This window comes from Terrapene carolina, unplaced genomic scaffold (assembly GCF_002925995.2).
Source record: "Terrapene carolina triunguis isolate 2854851 unplaced genomic scaffold, T_m_triunguis-2.0 Scaffold198, whole genome shotgun sequence".
In the NCBI taxonomy this organism is placed as follows: domain Eukaryota; kingdom Metazoa; phylum Chordata; order Testudines; family Emydidae; genus Terrapene; species Terrapene triunguis.
In genome coordinates this window covers 2,491,428-2,510,746 of record NW_020664549.1, presented here as the reverse complement: position 1 = coordinate 2,510,746, position 19,319 = coordinate 2,491,428, and the positions used below count along the sequence as shown (strand labels likewise).

The 19,319-nt window shown below is 51.6% G+C and overlaps 1 protein-coding gene across 1 annotated transcript in view; it reads right to left on the bottom strand.

Moving 5' to 3' along the window:
• LOC113407124 (phosphatidylinositol 4-phosphate 3-kinase C2 domain-containing subunit beta-like) overlaps nt 1–19,319 on the bottom strand; it is a 52,826-nt gene that overhangs the window by 21,039 nt on the left and 12,468 nt on the right. The window contains exons 5-11 of the mRNA XM_026655204.1: nt 11,664–11,775; nt 10,723–10,802; nt 10,385–10,448; nt 6,882–7,028; nt 5,971–6,004; nt 5,279–5,474; nt 1,968–2,090 (exon numbers count right to left, since the gene is read on the bottom strand). Coding sequence (XP_026510989.1) covers nt 1,968–2,090; nt 5,279–5,474; nt 5,971–6,004; nt 6,882–7,028; nt 10,385–10,448; nt 10,723–10,802; nt 11,664–11,775 — 756 coding nt within the window. The remainder of the gene's footprint in view (nt 1–1,967; nt 2,091–5,278; nt 5,475–5,970; nt 6,005–6,881; nt 7,029–10,384; nt 10,449–10,722; nt 10,803–11,663; nt 11,776–19,319) is intronic.

Here is a 19,319-nt window from a genome sequence, read left to right as displayed (position 1 = left end):
GAGACACAGACACACACACACACACAAACCTCCATGCAGTCACCTTAAAGGAAGGTGGCCCCCAGAGGTCCTGGAGCCAATCTTGCAGGACTAGCAGAGCCCAGGGGTGTGCCAGACCAAAGCAGTTTCATAGCTACCGAGAGGGCAATGCTGGCTGAAGCAGTTGACTCCCATGGCTGAGGTCCCTCGTGCAGCCAGCAAAGGGGACCCAGGGAGGTGGCTCAGAGCCCAGCCCATGAAACCTGGGCTTTAACCCCTCTGAACATGCAACTTTCAGGGGGCAAAGATCCACACAAAGGGAGTCATCTCACAACCCCGCTCCATGCCGGCACTGCTGTGTCTCTCTCCCTGGGTCCTTCTCAGGGGATAGGCTCCTAAAATTATCCCTTTCCCCTCCCCTTTGCGGGCTTAGTACACATGCCCTCTCAGCTGCTAGGGCTATTTTTAGATCAGATCCCCTTTCCCTGGAGCAACTGGAGCCCCCAGAACAAACAGCCCCTGGACACAGGGTTAAAGGAGAAGACCCACCAGCAAGAGATGAAAGAGGGAGCGCTTGGTTCTACCAGGGGATCCGACACCCCTCAGAAGTTATTTCACCAGGACCTCAGATGCTCCCGCTGGCTTTACCATAAAGCTCTACATACTACCTCTCCTTAGTCCCTGCAGGGCTCCTCTGCTGAATCACACTGGGTGCCAGTGCAAAACCCCAGCACTGCATTAGGGTCAGGCTTAGTCATGCTGGCAGGTGGGGCCAATTAGCTCCAACCAAGTGATAAATTGGGGCCGGGCGTGTCTCTGGGAGCTAGAGGGAGATAAGGACCTGGTAGGGGAGTCCCTGGGCTTTAGGAGGAAGCTGAAGCTCATGCTGTGCTGGAGTTACCAGTAGAAAACACCCCAGGGAGGGTGGAGGGATGGTGTAGATACCAAGGGCCAAATTTTTCCAAAAATCTTACCAGATGATCTAGCCACAAAGGTCCCAATGGGAGCTGCTGGGTGCTGAGCCCTAGGATAGCCTGAGCTCTTTGGCAAAGCTGCACCCAAGCTGGGGTCTGTGCACTCTGCTGAGGGTGGGGTTGGCACTTGCCCCTGTTGTTCCAGAACTGCATTAACCCCACAGCAAGGAAATGGGCTGACTGTTGTCAGCCAGCAATGATTCCAGAAGAGCCCCAGGGGCGATGACTGTATTGTAGAGATGGTGCTTGTCTATGGGGGGAAATGTACCGGTGGAAGTATGGTGGTATAATTATACTGCTGTGACTATACCAGTGTAGCTCCTGGTGAGGACACTTATTCTGGACTATACAGTACAACTATAGCAGTAGAATTATACTGATATTGTTTTGCTGGTAACTTTCCCCCTAGAGACAAGCCCATGGGACAAAATCTCTTTCCCTGGGCTTCTGGTTTGCCAGACCTGACCAGGGTGCAGTTTGGGTCCAGGGCCCATTTCCTCAGAAGCCCCTGAGCTCCTGGGGGAACAAGTGGTTGGTATATGACTTGGGTTTGACCCACCCAATGGCTTTCTCCTGGGGTACTCATTACAAAGCTCCTGGTGCTCTATTACACTGGCAGCACGTCCCTCCAACAGAGGGATACCTGGAGTTTAAGCCCCGGGGCTGTTCATGTTTCCTGCTGTGAGGACACCTGAAATGCCATCGCTCCCTGGCAGGGGGTGTACAAGGGAACTCTGTGAATCCAGTTCTCGTTCCCCTGCGAGATCTGGTGGGGCACCGAGCAAGAATGGAGGTAGGACAGAAGGGTGCAGCTGGTTCTCCCTAGCTTCCCCATCTCATTCCACGGGTCAGCTCTGCCTCTCCCATAGTTGCTTAGACATCTGCATTCAGTCCTTGGCTGACTGCATCCAGCCCCCCTTCAACAGGACACCTGGCCTGTTGGGTGTCCCTCTTCTCCTCTCCCCACCCGAGGCCAAGGGATGCAGGTCAGAGCTAAGCAGGGAGCTGCCTTACTGCTGGTCCCAGATGATGAGGTGGAAGAGGTACTTGTACACATGAGCCTTTCTGGTCTGCAGGGGGCTGCAGAGCTCCTTGCCGCCATGGGTGAGGGAGCAGGAGAGGTAAAAGTCTTCGTAACTGCAACAGGAGAAAATAAAATGGAGAGGTAAAGACATGCCTGCAATGTATAGCAAAGAAACAAAGGGGCCTCATCTCCGCTTTCTCCAGTCACTGTGGGTGTGTCTATATGGACGACTGGTGCACTGTAAGCTGGGTGTGAATCTACAGTGCACTAGCCTGCCATGCACTAACAGGCCATGTGGACTCTGCTACCGCACACTAAAAGTTCCATTGTGCACACTGGCCTACTCCCATATCCGTCTCCCTCTCCTCCAATTCCTCATCTCTTCCTTCCTTCTCTCCTCCCTGCCCCTTTCCCTCCTCCCATCTCATAGCGGCACACAAAGCAGGAGCAGTGTGCAGGGGAAATGGCTCGGTTTATTCCAAATCTAGCAGGTGACAGGTAAACCGAAGCCTTTCAAATATACCTGACATCTTCTAGGGGCCCCAACGGGATTGGACAAGCCCTGGACTGAGCTCAGACGAAGATGCAGAGATCTGGATAAGTCTCCCTCCCTCCCAGACTCGATTTCCCACTGCCTTGCACCTCGGGTCTGTAAAATGCTACCAGGTCAGACTTTCTCCACTCACTTACATTGCTGTAGGGTTTGGTGCTTGCTTGGCATAGGGGTAAGTGACACCACCAGCTATGAGGCAAAGGGAGAAACAGACCTTGGATCCTTAGCCCAGCTCTGGGGCCAAATTTTCAGCTGGTGCAAAGCTCCACGGAAATCAGTGGCCCCAGAATCTGGCCCGTGGGTCCATGAAACTGGGCTCAGAGATCTGGGGAGGACAGCTTTCCTCACCAAATTTCTGGAGCTTACCCAGAAGGGTCAGCAATGCTGCCCGAGGCGGGGGTCCTCTGCTGTGGTCTGCGGCTGGAATCCAGAGGCCCGGGCACCTCCATGATAATGCAAGACACTGGGGGCTTGAGGGGACACTGAACAAATGTTTCTCAGGTTTGGGTGGCCAGCAAGGCTGGAATTTCAGGCCAAGGTTTGTGGCAATCTTACTGTCACCCAAACAGGTTCATCTGCCCTGAGATCAGACGCACGACTCTCTCCAGAGGGGGCAGCTGACTCTGAGCGCAAAGCCCCTGTCTCCTCTTAGCCCATTCCCCTCCCCAGAACATTTCAGCTCAGGGTGGGGGGTTTTATCCCCCTTTCTCCACTGCCTCTCCAGATCAGCCATGGGATCTTTCTCCCAGGCTGTTACCCCTTTGGGAAAGAGGGGGGAAGCTACCGAGAGAAGGCCCAACTCCTTCCAGACAGCCAGATCGACATATGCCACAGAATGCCATCACATGAGGGTCTCCCAGAAGGATGCAGCCATGTGACAGGTGCCGAGCGTGGCGGGGTAACAAAGGTCAGAGGATGCCTGGATTTCCCAGGCTACTTCCTTTGTTCGGAGTCAATCACCAACTGGAATACATTAAGGATGGGACAAAGGCGAGGGGTCCTTGGAGGGGCGGCTGCTACTACCGCTGCCGCCTCCTACCCCCTTCGCGGGCTCGTGTTGCTGGAGCTGCAGAGCTCTGTAAGGCGGCCAGCCGTAGCCAGGAGTGTGGTTTACCAATGGGCATCCTCCCTGCGATGGGTGAAACATAGGCATTCAACCCAGGCAGCTAACAAAGGAGCATCCCCTCCACCCCACCCCAGCCCCCCGACATACGCACACAACCCTCCCCCCTCACCACACACGTCTCATTGTCCCCTTATCCACCCAGGATAAAAAGCCCAGACAGCCACTGGCCGCCAGGGCACAAGCCCTCGCTGAGAACGGGCCCATCTGTCACAGTCTCTAGGGCTGCAGCAGGCATGAGCCGTGGGGAGCCTGCTGCGATGAGCTCTCCCAGAGCATTCCAGCGCAGCCTGCGCAAACGGGGCTGGGGCTACGGAGAGCGCTGCAGAGCTCAACTGCACCAGGCCCCCTCACTGGCGCCACTAGCTCTCCGCAGCCTCTTACAAGCCCCTCTCTCTGACTCCTCTCCCTGCGGCAAGACGGAAGGCTCAGCTCCCCTCTCTCCCTGCCAGGGCTTCCTCTAACACCCACCAGCATAGCACCAACGGGCTGAATTTCCGGGGGCTCCGGCATCCCGAGCTTTGACCCTGCCTAGGCCCATATTCCTGGCGTATTCTGTATTATCATTACGGGGCATGCAGGTAGGGCGAGGAAGGTCTCTGTTTGCTTCTAGATCATGGCAGGGATGAGACAACCATTCAGTGAACTAACTAACCTTTGCTGCAGCCTTTCCAAGTAGGAATGAACCCCTCAGCCAGCTCCAGTTCTGTCTCTGACCTGTCTATCCCCAGGAGCCCACTGGCTCTGATATACCCCCCATCAGGGCACTCTCTGCAGCCCTGGCAGAGCAGTGAGGGATGGACTATGAGCCTATATAGGCCTTTACTAGCTCTGAATTCGATCGTCCATTGCAGTGCCATGGCCCAAGACACCCACATGTGCATTGTCCTCCTGTCTTCCCTGCAGAAATCCAGCTGGAGCTCTGGACACATCTCACCACGCAGGGGTGAGAGTAACATGGCATGGAGAGGATGGGGGTGGGGGTAGACATACATTATATGTTCACTGCAGCTAGGTATCCACGACTCAGTAATGCCTAAGCTGGGCGTGGGGTGTGGAACAGAGCAGATCAGTAGTGCTTCTGGTCCTAAGAGTGGGGAAGTTGTGCTAACCTTTGGCGTACCTAGTTGTCCCATACTCCACTGCAAAGGGAGATATCTCCCTGACCTCAGCTACTGACGCCCTGGAACATGAGGACCGAGTGTCCTTGTAAAGGATGCTAAGAGACTGTGATGCCCCCCCAATTCATGCCTTGTCCCCTCCCAGCCCTGCTGCAGGCTCTTCCCAATGCTGCCTGTAGGATGCCAGCCTAGAGGATGCGAGAGGGCGACGTGGACCGGGGCAATCAGCCCAGATGCTCTTTGTCAGACTAAGGCAGGGCAGAGAGCCTTAGAATGAGGGCGGGATTCCAGACACTTAACATGCCTTTGAACTGTGCAGCTGCAGCCATGGCCCAAGGCTTCTGGCCTCTGGGGAGAGACCACACTGGCTAGGGGGCCGCAGACCAGACGGAGTGAAGGGGTATCCTGAGATGTAATTCCAGACAAGGAGCCAGGCACATGGGTAGGGATCTCCCCCAATCAACCTTCACCGCCCAGCAGGGACATGCGGCTAAGCCCTCGTACCTTGCTGCCCAGGTGATAGGGATGCGGTGCGTGGCGTAGACAGTGAAGGAGAGGGGACAAGTGAGGAGACAGGCCTCCTGGCTCAGATGGTGCTTCCTGTTTCCATGCACCGCCGTCTGGAAGTCTGCGTTGAAGGTGTTGCAGTAAAGCTCCACCAGATCCAAGATGGCGGCTGTCAAGGTCTCCACGACCTTCTCTGTAAGGGAGCGCAGATGAGGCATGAAACAGGGATGTTCTGGCCCTCCAATCTCCCCTCCCCTCCCCTCACGCTGGGCCTTGGTGGGGAGGTCTCCGGTACTGCCAGCCCATGATGGAAGTTCCGGTTGCCTCTATCCTGCTACAGATGGCCATGCCCTACCCACACCCTGCATAGTGACCTGCCTAGGGGCTCAAGCACATTGTGGGACGTTTTTGGGGGCTGATTAAATTATTTCAAGCTGATGTGACTCTGCATGTGGATCTTTTTCAGAGGGAACAAGTCGGGGGCAAAACCCCCCTGAAAACCGAACATTTCAGGTTTTTTGTTGGAAATGAAGAAAAAATGATAAATCCTCTCCCCAAAAAGGCCATTCTCCCCCCCCACCCCAAAAAAGTTTTTTTTTAAGTTTGTCCCACTCTAAATAGGGGGGAGGGGACTGAAGATCAAGAGCACCAAGAATTCTGCAACAGAATGAGCGGAGAAGAGAAATTACCCCGATTTTCCCTCACGGCCAGAACATTTGGATCCTGTCAAGGAAAAAGAAACCAGAAGAGCAATGTTAAGGTTATTCCAGTGCCCTCAGACGCAGCTGTAAGCAATTGTCCAAGCCAGCTACTTTATGTAACAGCCTCCCAGAGCCTTTCCATTCCCCGCCACTCAAGCAGCAGCAAACAAGGAAATACAGTGAAGGCAGTTGCACAGTTTCAGCTGTTCAGGAATTTTACATGTGGTATGTTGGTGAGGGGGGGATAAAAAACAGATGAAAAGGGGCCAGATTCCCTTTATTTGCACTCACTACCCTACCTAAATGTGCCTAGACGCCCTCTCCAGTCTGGGAAGCTGGGTTCTCACATATGGGCTCTTCACTGTGAGATTAACCAGCTCTTGAAATGAGACCGGATCTCTGCCTAGGAGATACAGTCCAGTTCAGGGGTGAGCTTCGAGGCTCAGTTTTGTAGCAGGGAAGAATGTCGCCTGCAGTGGAGGGAACCACCAGGTGACATTCTCTGGCCTTGGGCTACACAAGAGGTCAGGGGGATCTTGATCACTAGCTTATGGTAGCCGATCAGAGCCTTGCTGGCTTTGAAATCTATGGGCCCGATCCAGTGTCCACTGAAGGATTCCCGCCACTGCCTTTGGATCAAGCCCTATGAAGCCAGCCCACGGACGGACTGCTCCCCGCTGTACTGTCTGTTATGCTGGGCTTTGCCAGACTCAAGAGATGATGCTCCCACCCTTCCCCAGGGAGATTATTCCACAGCCTAGAAAGATCTCCCCAGCCAGAAGCCCCACCGCGGCTCATACACACCCCGTTAATGCTCAGCCTCAGTTTCCCTTTAATTTCACCCCTTTCCTCCAAGCTCAGCCCCCCTGCTGAGGAGCTTCTGGGTCCTGGCCTCTTACCTTCTGGATTTTGGGCTGCATGCGAGAAGGGCAGGCTGGCAGCTGGTTCAGGGCTCCAGTGATTTCCTGGGACTCCACAGCAGCCAGGGCATTGCAAATGGCCATGACGGACTGGATCACCCGGTCGGCTTTCAGCTGGAAGTCTCCCTGGAAGGGAAAGCAGGGAGAGGCTCATGGTCTCAGACTCCACTGCGCAGTGCGGACACGCAGCCAGATGGCTTGACCTTACCACCACTGCTGGGGTATGCTGACATGATAGCCATCTTATGGACTTACAGCAGGGGCCATAAGGAGATCCACTGGAACGCTGGCCCAAGGACGCCTGCGTTTTAACCACCTCTGTCCCACCACAGCACATTCTATCTGACTCCACTGGTAGCATTCGCAGTCCAGCCAGTCCCAGCTCTACCCATGCTCAGGCATCCTGGGAGAGACCTCTCTCTCTCTTGGGCCAGGTGAGCGCAAGCAGCCGTGCCGAGGTGGCAAGGGGGCTGAGTGCAGAAGGATTATGCTTGAGATAAAGCAGCAGCCCAGGAGGAAGGGGGTGGATGGAAAGCCGAGGAGTTCCTGGTCTGGACCTGCCCGGAAGAGGTGGAGAGGAGGGTCCCATGGCATATGCACTGTCCATGCGTCTGCATCCCAGCTACCAAAAATAGAGTTGGAGTGGGGGGCAATGAGACCCTTTGTGATCTCTGCACTGTGCTGGACACTTGAGCTTTGCCCTGTCCTCCATTTTTGTACCCCCTCCGCCCTCGGGAGGTACATGGAGCCAGGAAGAAAGAGGAGACTCTGTGGCACCTAAAGAAAGTCACATGCAAACAGAATGCAACAGGGGATGGTGGGGATAATGCCTTGTAGGTGCCCATCTGCACCTGCATTCTTGTGTCCCCTCCAACAAGACAGCCCAAGAGAAAAGACAGAGCCACTGCTGAGCAAGTTCCCAGCCCAGTATCTGTCTCCTCATGGTTCATCATACGTCCTTGATTCTCTGCAGACCTGGCTGGGAGCAGGCCCGCTGCTGCGCAGGCAGGATCCTGGCCCCTTCGGCATGTGGGTTTGGCACTGGGAGAGCACAAAGGGGAAGCTTGCGGCTCTGCCCCACCCGGTCACGTGCGAGAGACCCAGGGGCCATACCTCATCAGCTAAGTAAGGCTATGGCTCATTCCCCAGGTCCCAGTGTCACAGGGATGTGGGATTCTCAGCACTCTTTAATCTGTTTGGCTTGAGACTTGATACTCAGGACTGATTTTGGACTGGGTAGGGAGCGGATACCTACACTTATTGAAATGGAGGTGGCATGGTCTAACCCTGAGGTTCCCAAGCTGAGCATTATGGACACGCATGATGCTGCCAGTGCCACTCCTTCATATGTAGCTCCAGCCAGGACACCTCAAACCATGGAGCTGGAGTTGCCACTAGGGGCTGCTGCTGTCCATACTATGACAAAGTTTGGGAATCTCTGGTCTAGTGCACCAAGCTGGGAGCCAGGAGACCTGGGTTCCACCCATGGCCATGCAGTGTGATTCTGAGCGGGTCACGTCACTGGTCTGTGCCTCGGTTTCCCCATCTGTAAAAATGGGGATAATGGCCTCTACCCTCCTTTGCCAAGCACTCTGAGATCCACACATGAAAGAGGCATATAGAGCAAGTGCCTGGTCTTCTTATCAATTAAAGACTGTGTAAAAATTAATGACCAAGGATAAAGGGTCAGATTTTGTTTTGGATCATAGTAATTATACACATTCTATAGCTCCTTCCGTCATGGGATCTCAAAGCACTTTACAATCATTAATGACTTAACCCTCACTGCCATCCCAGCAGGTGGGTAAGTTCTATCTTCATCTTACAGATGGGGAAACAAGGCACAGAGAGGGGAAACGACTTGCCTGAGGTGAGTCAGTGACAAAACCATAAAAGAACCCAGGAGTCCTGACGCTCAGTTCTCTGCTCTAACCCCTAGGTGGGGCACCCTCTTCTAGACTTATTTCAGCCTCTTGCATCTGCGAAGCTGGGCTGGAAAACTGGTGAGGACTGGCTCTGATGAGGGATCCCTGACTGGAATGAGGAAGTAGAGAGTCAACATAATGTGAAATAAGGCAGAGAAGGTTCAGGTTCAGGATCAGGTCAGCAATCCTGTTACAGGCGCGGCCGTGTCTAGTGAAAACAAGACAGGCTTATTGGCCCTGAGGTTTAGCAGGAAAAACCTGCATGTGGGTGACGGGCAGACATGCACTGGGTCCCAGAGGACAGGACTGAAAATCAAGTAGGTAACTAACCCCCCCACCCCCAGAACAGAAAGCCCCATGGGACCTTCATTACAGGAATCAGCGTTCCCTAGTGGTGAGAGCAAAGGCCTGGAAGTCAGGAGATCTGAGCTCTGGCCCCACTCCATTGGGCCAGTCCCTTCCCGTCTCCGTACAATAGGGAGAACACTGACCCACATATGAAGGGTGCTCAGAGATCTGTAGATGACAGTTGCTATGGAGTGGCAAAGTATTGTTAGAAGCACTAAGACTGGCATTGTGGAGTCCAATCACACTCGCAACTCTGGTCTTCACACACAAATGGCACTGGATCCACTAACGGTGTGGTTTTAAACTGATTTAGTTAAGCTGTGGCTACTGTGTGTGTGGATACTCTGAAACCAGATCTACTCTACAAACTTTTCCTGGCATCACTATGTTGGTCCGGGGTGTGAGAAGATGTGGTCTGTGACTGACGCAGCTGTGCAATTTTGCGGGTATAAGCTCTATCCACACTGGGGCCTGGTCTACACTTAAAATGTAGGTTGACATAACTACATGGGTCGGGGATGTGAAATATCCACATCCGTGCCTGATATAGCTATGGTGACCTAACCCCTAACGTGGACACAGCTATGTGGACGGAAGAACGCTTGTGTCAACCTAGCTACCATCGTTCAGGGAGGTGGAGTTCCTACAGTGACGGAAAAACTCCTGTAGGCCGTGTCACAGAGTGGGGTAATGGTGGCATAGCGATGGCACCGCAGTCCCTAGAGTGTAGACATGGCCTAGGAGCGCTTTGCCGGTATAGTATACTGATGTAGCTATACCAGCAAAGTCTTCCAAATGGACCTGAGCTTAGATTAGCTTAAGAGTGGTTTGTTTTGGTTTAGCTTAACTACAATAAACCCCCTTAAGCGGAAATGTGTGTCCACACAGCCGTGTGCGCGGCTTCAATGAAATCAGATTAAAAACCCATTTAAATTAAGTAGGTGCAACTTTCTCATGTAGACGAGGCCCGGTTTACAAGTGCAACTAAACTGCTATAAACCAGGTGCAATCTAATAAGCGTGTCCACACTGGGGTTTGCACTGGCTCTGCTAAAATTGTTTTTATAGCTGATTTAAGTTAAACTGGAGCAACTTCTGTGTGTAGACAAGCCCAGACATGCCCCTCACCCCCAACTGTTAAATTGCTGCGCTCTGTACTGGTGTGTGTCCAAGTACAGGGCCCATCCTGTCCCGGGCAAGCCACACTCACCTCGGCTGCTAGGAAGGTGTCAACCTCATTGTGGAAGGTGTCGAAGAGGAGACTCAGGGCTTGCCTGGATTGGAGGAGATAGGAGAGAACTCAGCTTAGAGAGAGGGAGCACGAGAGGTAGCCATGGAGGTACCTCTGCACCAATTCTCACCGCACAGCCCATCCCTCTCACGCGAACGGCGTTCAAGTGCAGCCCCAGGAAAGCAGTGCAAGTGCCTTGCTGCCTGGACCCATTTATGTTCCTCCACCCTCCTGCTCAGCACACCCCCATCCAAACCCCTCGGCACCCCCAATGGGAGCTGTACACCTCACATCACCACCTGTCCCCTCCTCTTTACCTGCTGATGGTCTGCTTGATTGGCCTCTCCTGCAGGTGAATGTAATGGTTGAGCGTGGAAGGGCTCTGGTCATCGTTCACCTGTAGGAGAAAGAGACCTGTTTAGGTGCATCTGATCTGCTAGCGTTAACCCCTCCCGGTCAGGGATGCTGGCTGTACCTAGTATGACTTTCTGGCTGACATCTGCAAAGTCACTGATGTCATTTGAGATACCAACTTCCCACTGAAAAGTAAGTATCTTTGAAGGTCTCAGCTGCTAGCTCCATGTCTGCTGAGAAGCGTGTAGGGGCTCCTGGGTTCGGCAGGATCACTGAGGAGGGTTCTAGCCGAGAGTGTTGTGATTAAATTAACATAAGGGACAACCTACGCTGACAATAATCGGGGAACGTTTCCTGACACTGAGATCTGCAGGGCTGTGGAGTAGTACCCCCAGAGCCCCGTTGCTTGATACATTTAGAACTAGCATGGGCAGATGCAAGGAACAATCTCATATTGGGCAGGGGATAGACTAGATGTATCGAATGGGTCTTTTCCATCTCTAACATCCATGGCTTCCTCTGTAGAGCCGTGCCTAGCAAATCTCTCTGCATTTGGGAAGGATTCAAGGATGAATTGCTGGAGTTTAGAAGCTGGACTAAATGAGCGCTCCCAAAGCAAGCCCTGGTTGCAATGGGAAAGGCCGGGAGTAGGGAACTTTTAGCTGGTGGTGGGCAGGGGTCGAGGTGGCAAGCAGCCGCAGAACCGAACCCGCTGGAAGGGAGCTGGTGAGGCAGCAATTTGCAGGGCACCATGGCCTTGTCCCCCCAAATCAGCAACCCCGGGATAGCTGGTGACCCTCCCCACCCCTGCCCTGGCAGCGGTGGAGATCAATGCCCCAAGTAGCGGCAACAGCATGCATCAGTTCAGTGCATTCTCAGTTCCCCCTCGAGAGCAGCTGCTCACCGTCCTGGCAAGGTCGCTGCGCACTGCCTTCCTCTTCATCAGCTGCAGCCGGATGTCAATGTCAAACTTCCTGCAGTGCTGGATGTATTCGTGGCTGCCCAGGGCGTGTTTGCTGGAAGGATGAACAAAAAAAGACAGCTGTGGTCCGAGGCCCCGCTCCAACCTGCAGCACAGGCTTCAGAAGGGAAAGGCCTGGAAATTCAAGACCTCCGCTTTGATAAGGATCCTCTGGGCCTCTAGCAGATGGATCTTAGCACTGGGGAGCAGGAGTGGCTGTGTTCTAACTCCAGCCCTGGCAATGCCTGGCTGGCTAAACCTAGGCAAGTCTCCCCCCGTGCCTCAGTTCCCTCCCCGCCTCTTTAAAACAGACATTATTGGGATTAGTTAGTAAGTGCTAGAAAGTTATTATAGAGGCACTTGCCCTCTCAGCTCCTCACCCACTGAAAAATGGGCCCTCACTCAAGAGTGCCATGCTGAAAAGGTGAAAAGGGGAGCTTCCCCGGTTAATATAAACCATAGGGATGCAGCAGGGGAGAAGATGAACCTGGCTACCAGGGTCTCTCGGCCTCATTCTTGGTTACACATGGGCGACCCAGGGAAGCACAGCAGAAGTAAGGGCAGCCCGGAGCTTGCACTAACTTACAGTGGGGGCTGGGCAAAGCCCTACAACACAGGAAGCCCAAGTGGCGACTGTCACGTACAAACTCAGTAAAGACCAAACTCAGGTTGAACCAAACTCTGGGTCTGGCCTGGCCTGGCTGAAGGGCCTTATCTAGAAGCGACAGGAGCTGAAATACTCTGGAGGCAGCTTGCGATACAGAATCTCTCTCTCTGTCAGCTGCAGCAGAGAATCGCCCAGTGCGGCTTTCACTGGCGCCCCCCCGAAAGCAGAGTGCAAGGTGGCCAGGGAGGGGGAAACTGAGTTAAAACACCTGCACGCTCAAGGGCAGGATGGCCTGGAAATAGGAGGGTGTGGGAAGGAGTGCGGAGTAGGAGAGATGGGAGCACATGGGGGCAGTGCAGGTACAGGCCCAGAGGGGCTGGGGACAGCATGCTGGGAGGTGAAAGTATGGCACTGAGAGAACAGGGAACAGGGCTACAGATGGGATGGGAGCAGGAGGATGGCGTCTCAGCTCCTTTCAAAGCTTTCCGCTGAGGCTTTCAGAGCTGCCCAGGGAACACGGATGCCCAGTTCCTATTAAAATGAATGGGAACCAGAGGCTGAAATTCCCTAGGCAGCTTTGAAAATCTCAGCTTTATTGTCTAAGTTGCCTCGCACCCGACCTGGCGGTTCAAATGCGGAGCAGGGCGGGAGGGGGGCTCCAACTCCTGCTGCCTGTGCACACCGGCTGCCCAAACCCTGCTTGCACTCTGTTGCAACCCAAGCCGGGACCCAGAGACTGAGCTGGGCCGGCCCTTGCCTCAAACTCCTCTGACGGAGGGAACAATGCAGGAGTGGGGGAAGCTGCAGCAGGAAGCCCTGCCTCTCCCAGGCTGCTCCGGCAGGAATAGCTGGTTCTTATCTCAGCACAGCCTGCATCCTGACCTGCACCCCACACACAGCTGGTGCAACTGCCTAACATAACCAGGCAAGTTCAGGAGTGGGGAAGTGGTGAGACTTTGAGGTGGTGGGACTAAGTGCCCAGTGATAGCCCAAGGCCTGGAGGGGGGTTGCGACTGGGGTCGCTGGGGCAGAAGTGCCCAGACCCTGGTCCCAGTGAGAGGATTTTTAATTCAGGTTCTCTGATTTTCTCCACATCCTCAGCACTCCCAACACACCTCTTGCCTGCACTCTGCCCTACAACAATAGAGCATTGGTTGATTCCGTTTTCATCAAAAAGGTTAGCGGAAATCAGACAACAAACATGAGTGTAAATGGGGTAGGATCGGAGTCTAAAATCAGGAAAGAACAAGTTAAGAATTACTTAGACAAGTTAGATGTCTTCAAGTCAGTAGGGCCTTGTGAAACACATCCTAGAATACTTAAGGGACTAGCTGAGGAGATCTCGGAGCCATAAGAGATGATCTCTGAGAACTTGTGGCGGACAGGAGAGATCCTAGAGGACTGGAAAAGGGCAAATATACTACCTGTCTATAAAAAGGAGAATAGGGACAAGCCAGGGAATTATAGACCAGTCAGCTTAACTTTGCTGCCCAGAAAGATAATGGAGCAAATAACCAAACAATCAATTTGTAAGCACCTAAAAGATAATATGGTGATCAGTAACAGTCAATATGATTTGTCAAGAACAAATCATGTCAAACCAACCTAATATCCTTCTTCTACGAGGTAACAAGCCTTGTGGATAGGAGGGAAGCACTAGATGTGATATATCTCAGTTTTAGTAAGGCTTTTGATACTGTCTCTCATGACCTTTTCATAAACAAACTAGGGAAATATAGCCTAGGTGAAACTATTGCAAGGTTCCAACTGGCTGGAAAACCACACTCAAAGAGCAGTTGTCAATGGTTCACAGGCAAGCTGGAAGGACATATCTATGCTAGGTCTGGTTCTAGCATAAAAGATTTGGACAATGGCATAGAGAGGACACTTATAAAGTCTGTAGACTATACCAAGCTGGGAGGGGTTGCAAATGCTTTTGAGGACTGAATTAGAATTCAAAATGGTCTTGACAAACTCGAGGAATGGTCTGAAATAAACAGGATGAAAATCAATAAGGACAAATGCAAAGTACTCCACTCACGAAGGAATAATCAATTGCACAAATACAAAATGGGAAATGGCTAAAGAAGAATCCTAAAGAGTACTAATAAAGAGTACTGCAGAAAAGGATGTAGGGTGATAGTGGATCACAAACTAAATATGAGTCAACAGTGTAACGCTGTTGCAAAAAAAATGAACGTCATTCTGGGATGTATTAGCAGGAGTGTTGTAAGCAAGACACGAGAAGTAAGACACGAAAAGCTCTACTCAGCACTCATGAAGCCTCAACTGGGGTGCTGCGTCCCGTTCTGGGCACCACACTTTGGGAAAGATGTGGACAAACTGGACAAAGTCCAGAGGTGAGCAACAAAATGATTAAAACAATGAGGAATCTGGTGGTGCCACTGGACTCCTCATTGTTTTCTTAACAGAACTGTCACCCAAATCTAGATTAATCTGCAGAAATTCTAGGATATTCTGAACAGACCAAAAACTATCTATTTTCAGTCTTGCAGCAGGAGGAAAACAAAAGATTGCTGATGAGCACAAGAGGTTCAGACTGAGACAGTTTACATGGCGATTGAGTTAGCGCCTTTGACAATAGACAAGTTTTTTACCCACGAAAGCGTATGCCCAAATAAATCTGTTCGTCTTTAAGGTGCCACCGGAATCCTCGGTGTTTTTGTGGATACAGACTAACACAGCTACCCCTCTGATAAAATGATTAAAGATGTAGGAAACATGACCTAGGAGGAAAGACTGAAAAAATTGAATTTGATTAGTCTGGAGAAGAGAAGATTGAGGGGGGGACATGATAACAGTCTTCAAGTACGTAAAAGGTTGTTATAAAGAGGAGGGTGATAAATTGTTCTCCTTAACCACTGAGGACTGGATAAGAAGTAATGGGCTTAAATTGCAGCAAAGGAGATTTAGGTTAGACAGTTGAAAAAACTTCCTAACAGTCAGGGTAGTTAAACACTGGAACAAATTGCCTAGGGAGGCTGTGAAATCTCTGTCATTGGAGATTTTTAAGAGCAGTCAGAGAAACACCTTCTCATGGATGGGCTAGATAATACTTAGTCTGCCTCGGTATAGGGGACTGGACACCCTGGTAACTGGTGGGTGTGTGGCTTTGTGAACAGCTTGTTAATTATCTGCAGACCCATCGGGGGAGCTAGCACATTGTTCCTGGGGTATCATACCAAAATGGTAGCACACTGGGTACTGGTTTGTGTGTTATTATTTTAACAACAGGTTGTTGATGATAAAAAAAAATAGAAACTAGTTAGGAAGGAAGGATGATCCAGTGGTTAGGGCATGACCCTGGGACTCTATAGATGGTGGGTCAATTCCCAGCTCTGGCACTGATTCCCTGTGTGACCTTGGGCAAGTCACTTAGCCTCTTTGTGCCTCAGTTCCCCACTTATACAAAAGGCATGATAACCCTGCCCTACCTCACAGGGGCAGGACAAATACACTGAAGATTATGAGGTGCTCAGATGCTATAGTAATGGGGCTCATAAAAGAACTTTAGATAGATAGTTACTTAGTAGCGTAGGACCAGAAATAGTCACTGGCTTTGCATGTTTGCAGCCGCCTGACGACAAATCTGCCATCTAATCTAGGCATTTCTGGGGCATCCAGCATGGTAAATAGGTATGGATTTCAGCACAGCCTATATCTAGCATAGTGAAGGGGCTATTGGTTATGGGCCCTTTGGGTTCAGTATCACTGCCTCCAATTGAGCACCGGTGATTAGTGACGGGAGTGAAGTGAGTTTGCTGAGTCTCAGTCAGACTGGTGCCTCCTTCACAAAAGTCACCATTGAAAGTGACAAAGTTTGAACAGGCCGTGGAGAAGGAGTTCCCCTGTCATCTCTCCGGATCAGGGGCAAAGGACGTTGGTGAGGACGGAGCAGGGGAAGCTTATGTTATATCTGCTGGAGAAGGGACTTCAGTGGGGGGAAGGAGCCTGGCTGAAGACTGAACACTGAGGGCCTTATGTCCCTCTTGTTTACACCAGTACATCTCCACTGACTTCAGTGGACTTGCTCCTGCTTTGCACTGGGCGTGAGTGAGAGAAGAATCAAGCCCAGAGAGTCCAGAAACCGACGTGTCAGTGTAGGATGTTTTCTGATTGCTGAGCAGCCTGGTTGGCCAAAACAGCTAGGGGAGGCTTTGAGCACTCCTGGCATCTACTGCATTTTAGAGAAGGGGGGCGGGGAGATCAGAAACAATGTGGCTTTGTTCAGGGGCTTTCCTCCAAGGTCTTTCCAGGAGACCAGTGAAATGGAGCACCGCATTCTCACCCCAGCTCATTAGGGACCCTTCAGAGTGTGTGTGGGGGGTGGGGGGTAGGAGAAGAGACAGGGAACATCTTTGCTCTAACCCAAGACATGCTGTTCCCTGCCAAGAGGGGACACAGCCCATAGCAAAGACGAGCCGTGTCATTGCCAAATGTGTGCAAAGATTCACAGCGATGAGCAGGGCATGTCGATTAGACAGCTGAAAAAAAAAAAGGACTTATTTGTATTACTCTAGCCTCAACATGCCTGGGCCGAGATTAGCTCCCCATGGTGCTAGGTGCTGTACATACACATAAGATACAGTCCCTGTCTTGAAGAGTTCACAATCTAAAGAGACAAAGGATAGAAGAAAGAAAATATTATAGCCTCTTTTATAGATAGGGAACAGAGCACAGAGAGGGATGAAGTGATTTGACTAAGGTTACACAGTGAGTGAGTCTGTGGCAGAGCCAGGATTGGAATCCTGCTCTCCTGAGTTCCAGCTCGGTGCCTTAACCACAAGACCAGCCTTCCTCCCTCCCTGAAGCAAAGCTGACATCAGACACCCTTTTGTGCCTGTGCAAAAGTTTTCAACATTGCCTTTCTCTGCCACCCTCTGCAGTCAGTTTGTGCTTTAGATGCAAGGATGAGAGAAAAGCTGTCTCCTCTCTTTGTAACCGTACACCAGATCCTTTTAAGAAAAAAGAAAAAAAGACCAGGAGGAGCCTGCAGATGACAAGTCGGGAGCATTATTCCCTCATCTGATGTAAATTACTTTTTCAGAGGGAGGCTGCTTCTGGTTAAGGCTCATTATACACAAAGGAAGACAATTTTTCTGCTGACGCTGACAGCATCAGTAGAAAAAGCCCAGCGGCTAATGAGGAGAATTTGCAGCTCGTTTTGGTCCCTTAGCTCGGAGGCTGGAATGGTCTTGCCAGTTCTCAACTGGCAGAGTTTTCCCCTCAAGGCTAGCCAAACTCCCTCTGGAGAGAGGCATTTCCAGCAATCCACTGCAGTTGCAATGGCAATCATCCGAAGAGATTTTCTATATAGGTCATATATCTATGTGCTTTGGTAAATATGGCTCTTTAATATATATGGTTTGCACACGGCCCTCTCTAAAATACACACACACACAACTAATAGATATTGGGCTTATTCCTCAGCCACGCATGAGCTCGGGGCAGATGGAAAACAGGGCAAAGGCGATTCTAAGACGAAGGGCTGCTCTAAAGGGCTGGAGCAACTAGGGCCATTCTGCCAGCCGGGCAAGATTTGCTGGAGCACAAGGAGCACAGCCTCGCCCCCTGCCCAATCCTAATCACGCCCTTTATGCAGAGGGCGGGGAATGGCTGGAATGGAGCCAACCAGGAGATTCCCCTGCACAAGGAGACTTCCCAACTGCCCCTTTAGGGCCTAATTCTGTGGCCAGTCAAGTCAATAGCAAAGCTCCCAATGACTTTGTTGAAGCAGAGTCAGGTCCTTAGGGCAGCTTGTTCTGGTTTATTGTATGTAATTACCAGGAGATGTTTTATTTGCCCATACGGCCATGTATGTTACATCTATATGATTTTGAGCCCAGAGAACGCCTTTCATTCTAAGGAGCTTTACAGATAGCTTATCTACAGAAAAACACTTCCTCCACCCATGAAATGCAGCAGCCTCTGGGGTGGAGGCAACGTCAAAACGCAGGGAAGGGAAGTTTGTATCAGGGCAAACAGCTGCAATGACAAAAAGCACCAGGCGATCTTTAATGCCCATGTGCAGCAGTCAAGGACATCAGTAGTACTCGACTCTTCTACCTGGGAAGGATGAAAGGCTGAGCTTCCCCTGCTGGGACTAAAACCTGTGGTTTCAGGAAGGCTGGTAATGCCAGACCTGAGACTTTGCTCTCTAAGCCATTTACATACAGACTCTTCCCTCCATGACTGCAAAGAAAGCCAGCCTGTGGTTAAAGCTATGGTACAGCCTGCCAGGGCTGCAGAGGAGCCGGAAATAGCCCTGAGACTAGAAAGCTTTTATTGCTTTCCATGCTGGAAAGCAAACTGGTCTGGGCGGTTTATTCCCTTGGAGCTGGTCTCCTGCACGCTCCAAGCCATCCTCTGCTGAGGACTCCATGTGGTTTAAAAGTCTGTTCACTGACAGCCCAGCCAGGATAATAGGGGGTTTTCGCTTGCCAGCTCACATTCTCCGGCATCATTACTGGGCCACAAGCTCTGAAGAGGCAAAACTAAAGCCACCTTTAAAGTCCCACCAACTGGGAGTAACTCCGTCATGGAGAGACTGACACTTAATGATGGTGAATGACAAGTGGGGTGACTTCAGTCACTGGCCGGCCATTGCTCCAGTGTCCCCCTGAGCATCCTTGTTTTGCTAGGAGCTCAGAGCACACAGGAGCAAACTGAGAGTTAGCAAAGGAAAAAGCCAAAGTAGGGGACCGCAGATGGCTCAGGGGCAAGGAGGCTTTCACCACCAGCTCATTGTTAGAGCCTGCAGGCTGTTTGGTGGCAAAATCAAGAAGATGGGTCTCAGTCTAGTTCCCAGAGAATACCTGTCCACATCACAAAAACTAGCCACTAGCACTAACGGGCCACCCTAAGGAGGACAGAACGGGCAATGGAGACTGAACGAAATCTTTTCCCTCCTAGACGTGGTCCCACCAGGTGAGACACATCAGCAGGGCAACGTGGGAAATCTTGCAGTCACA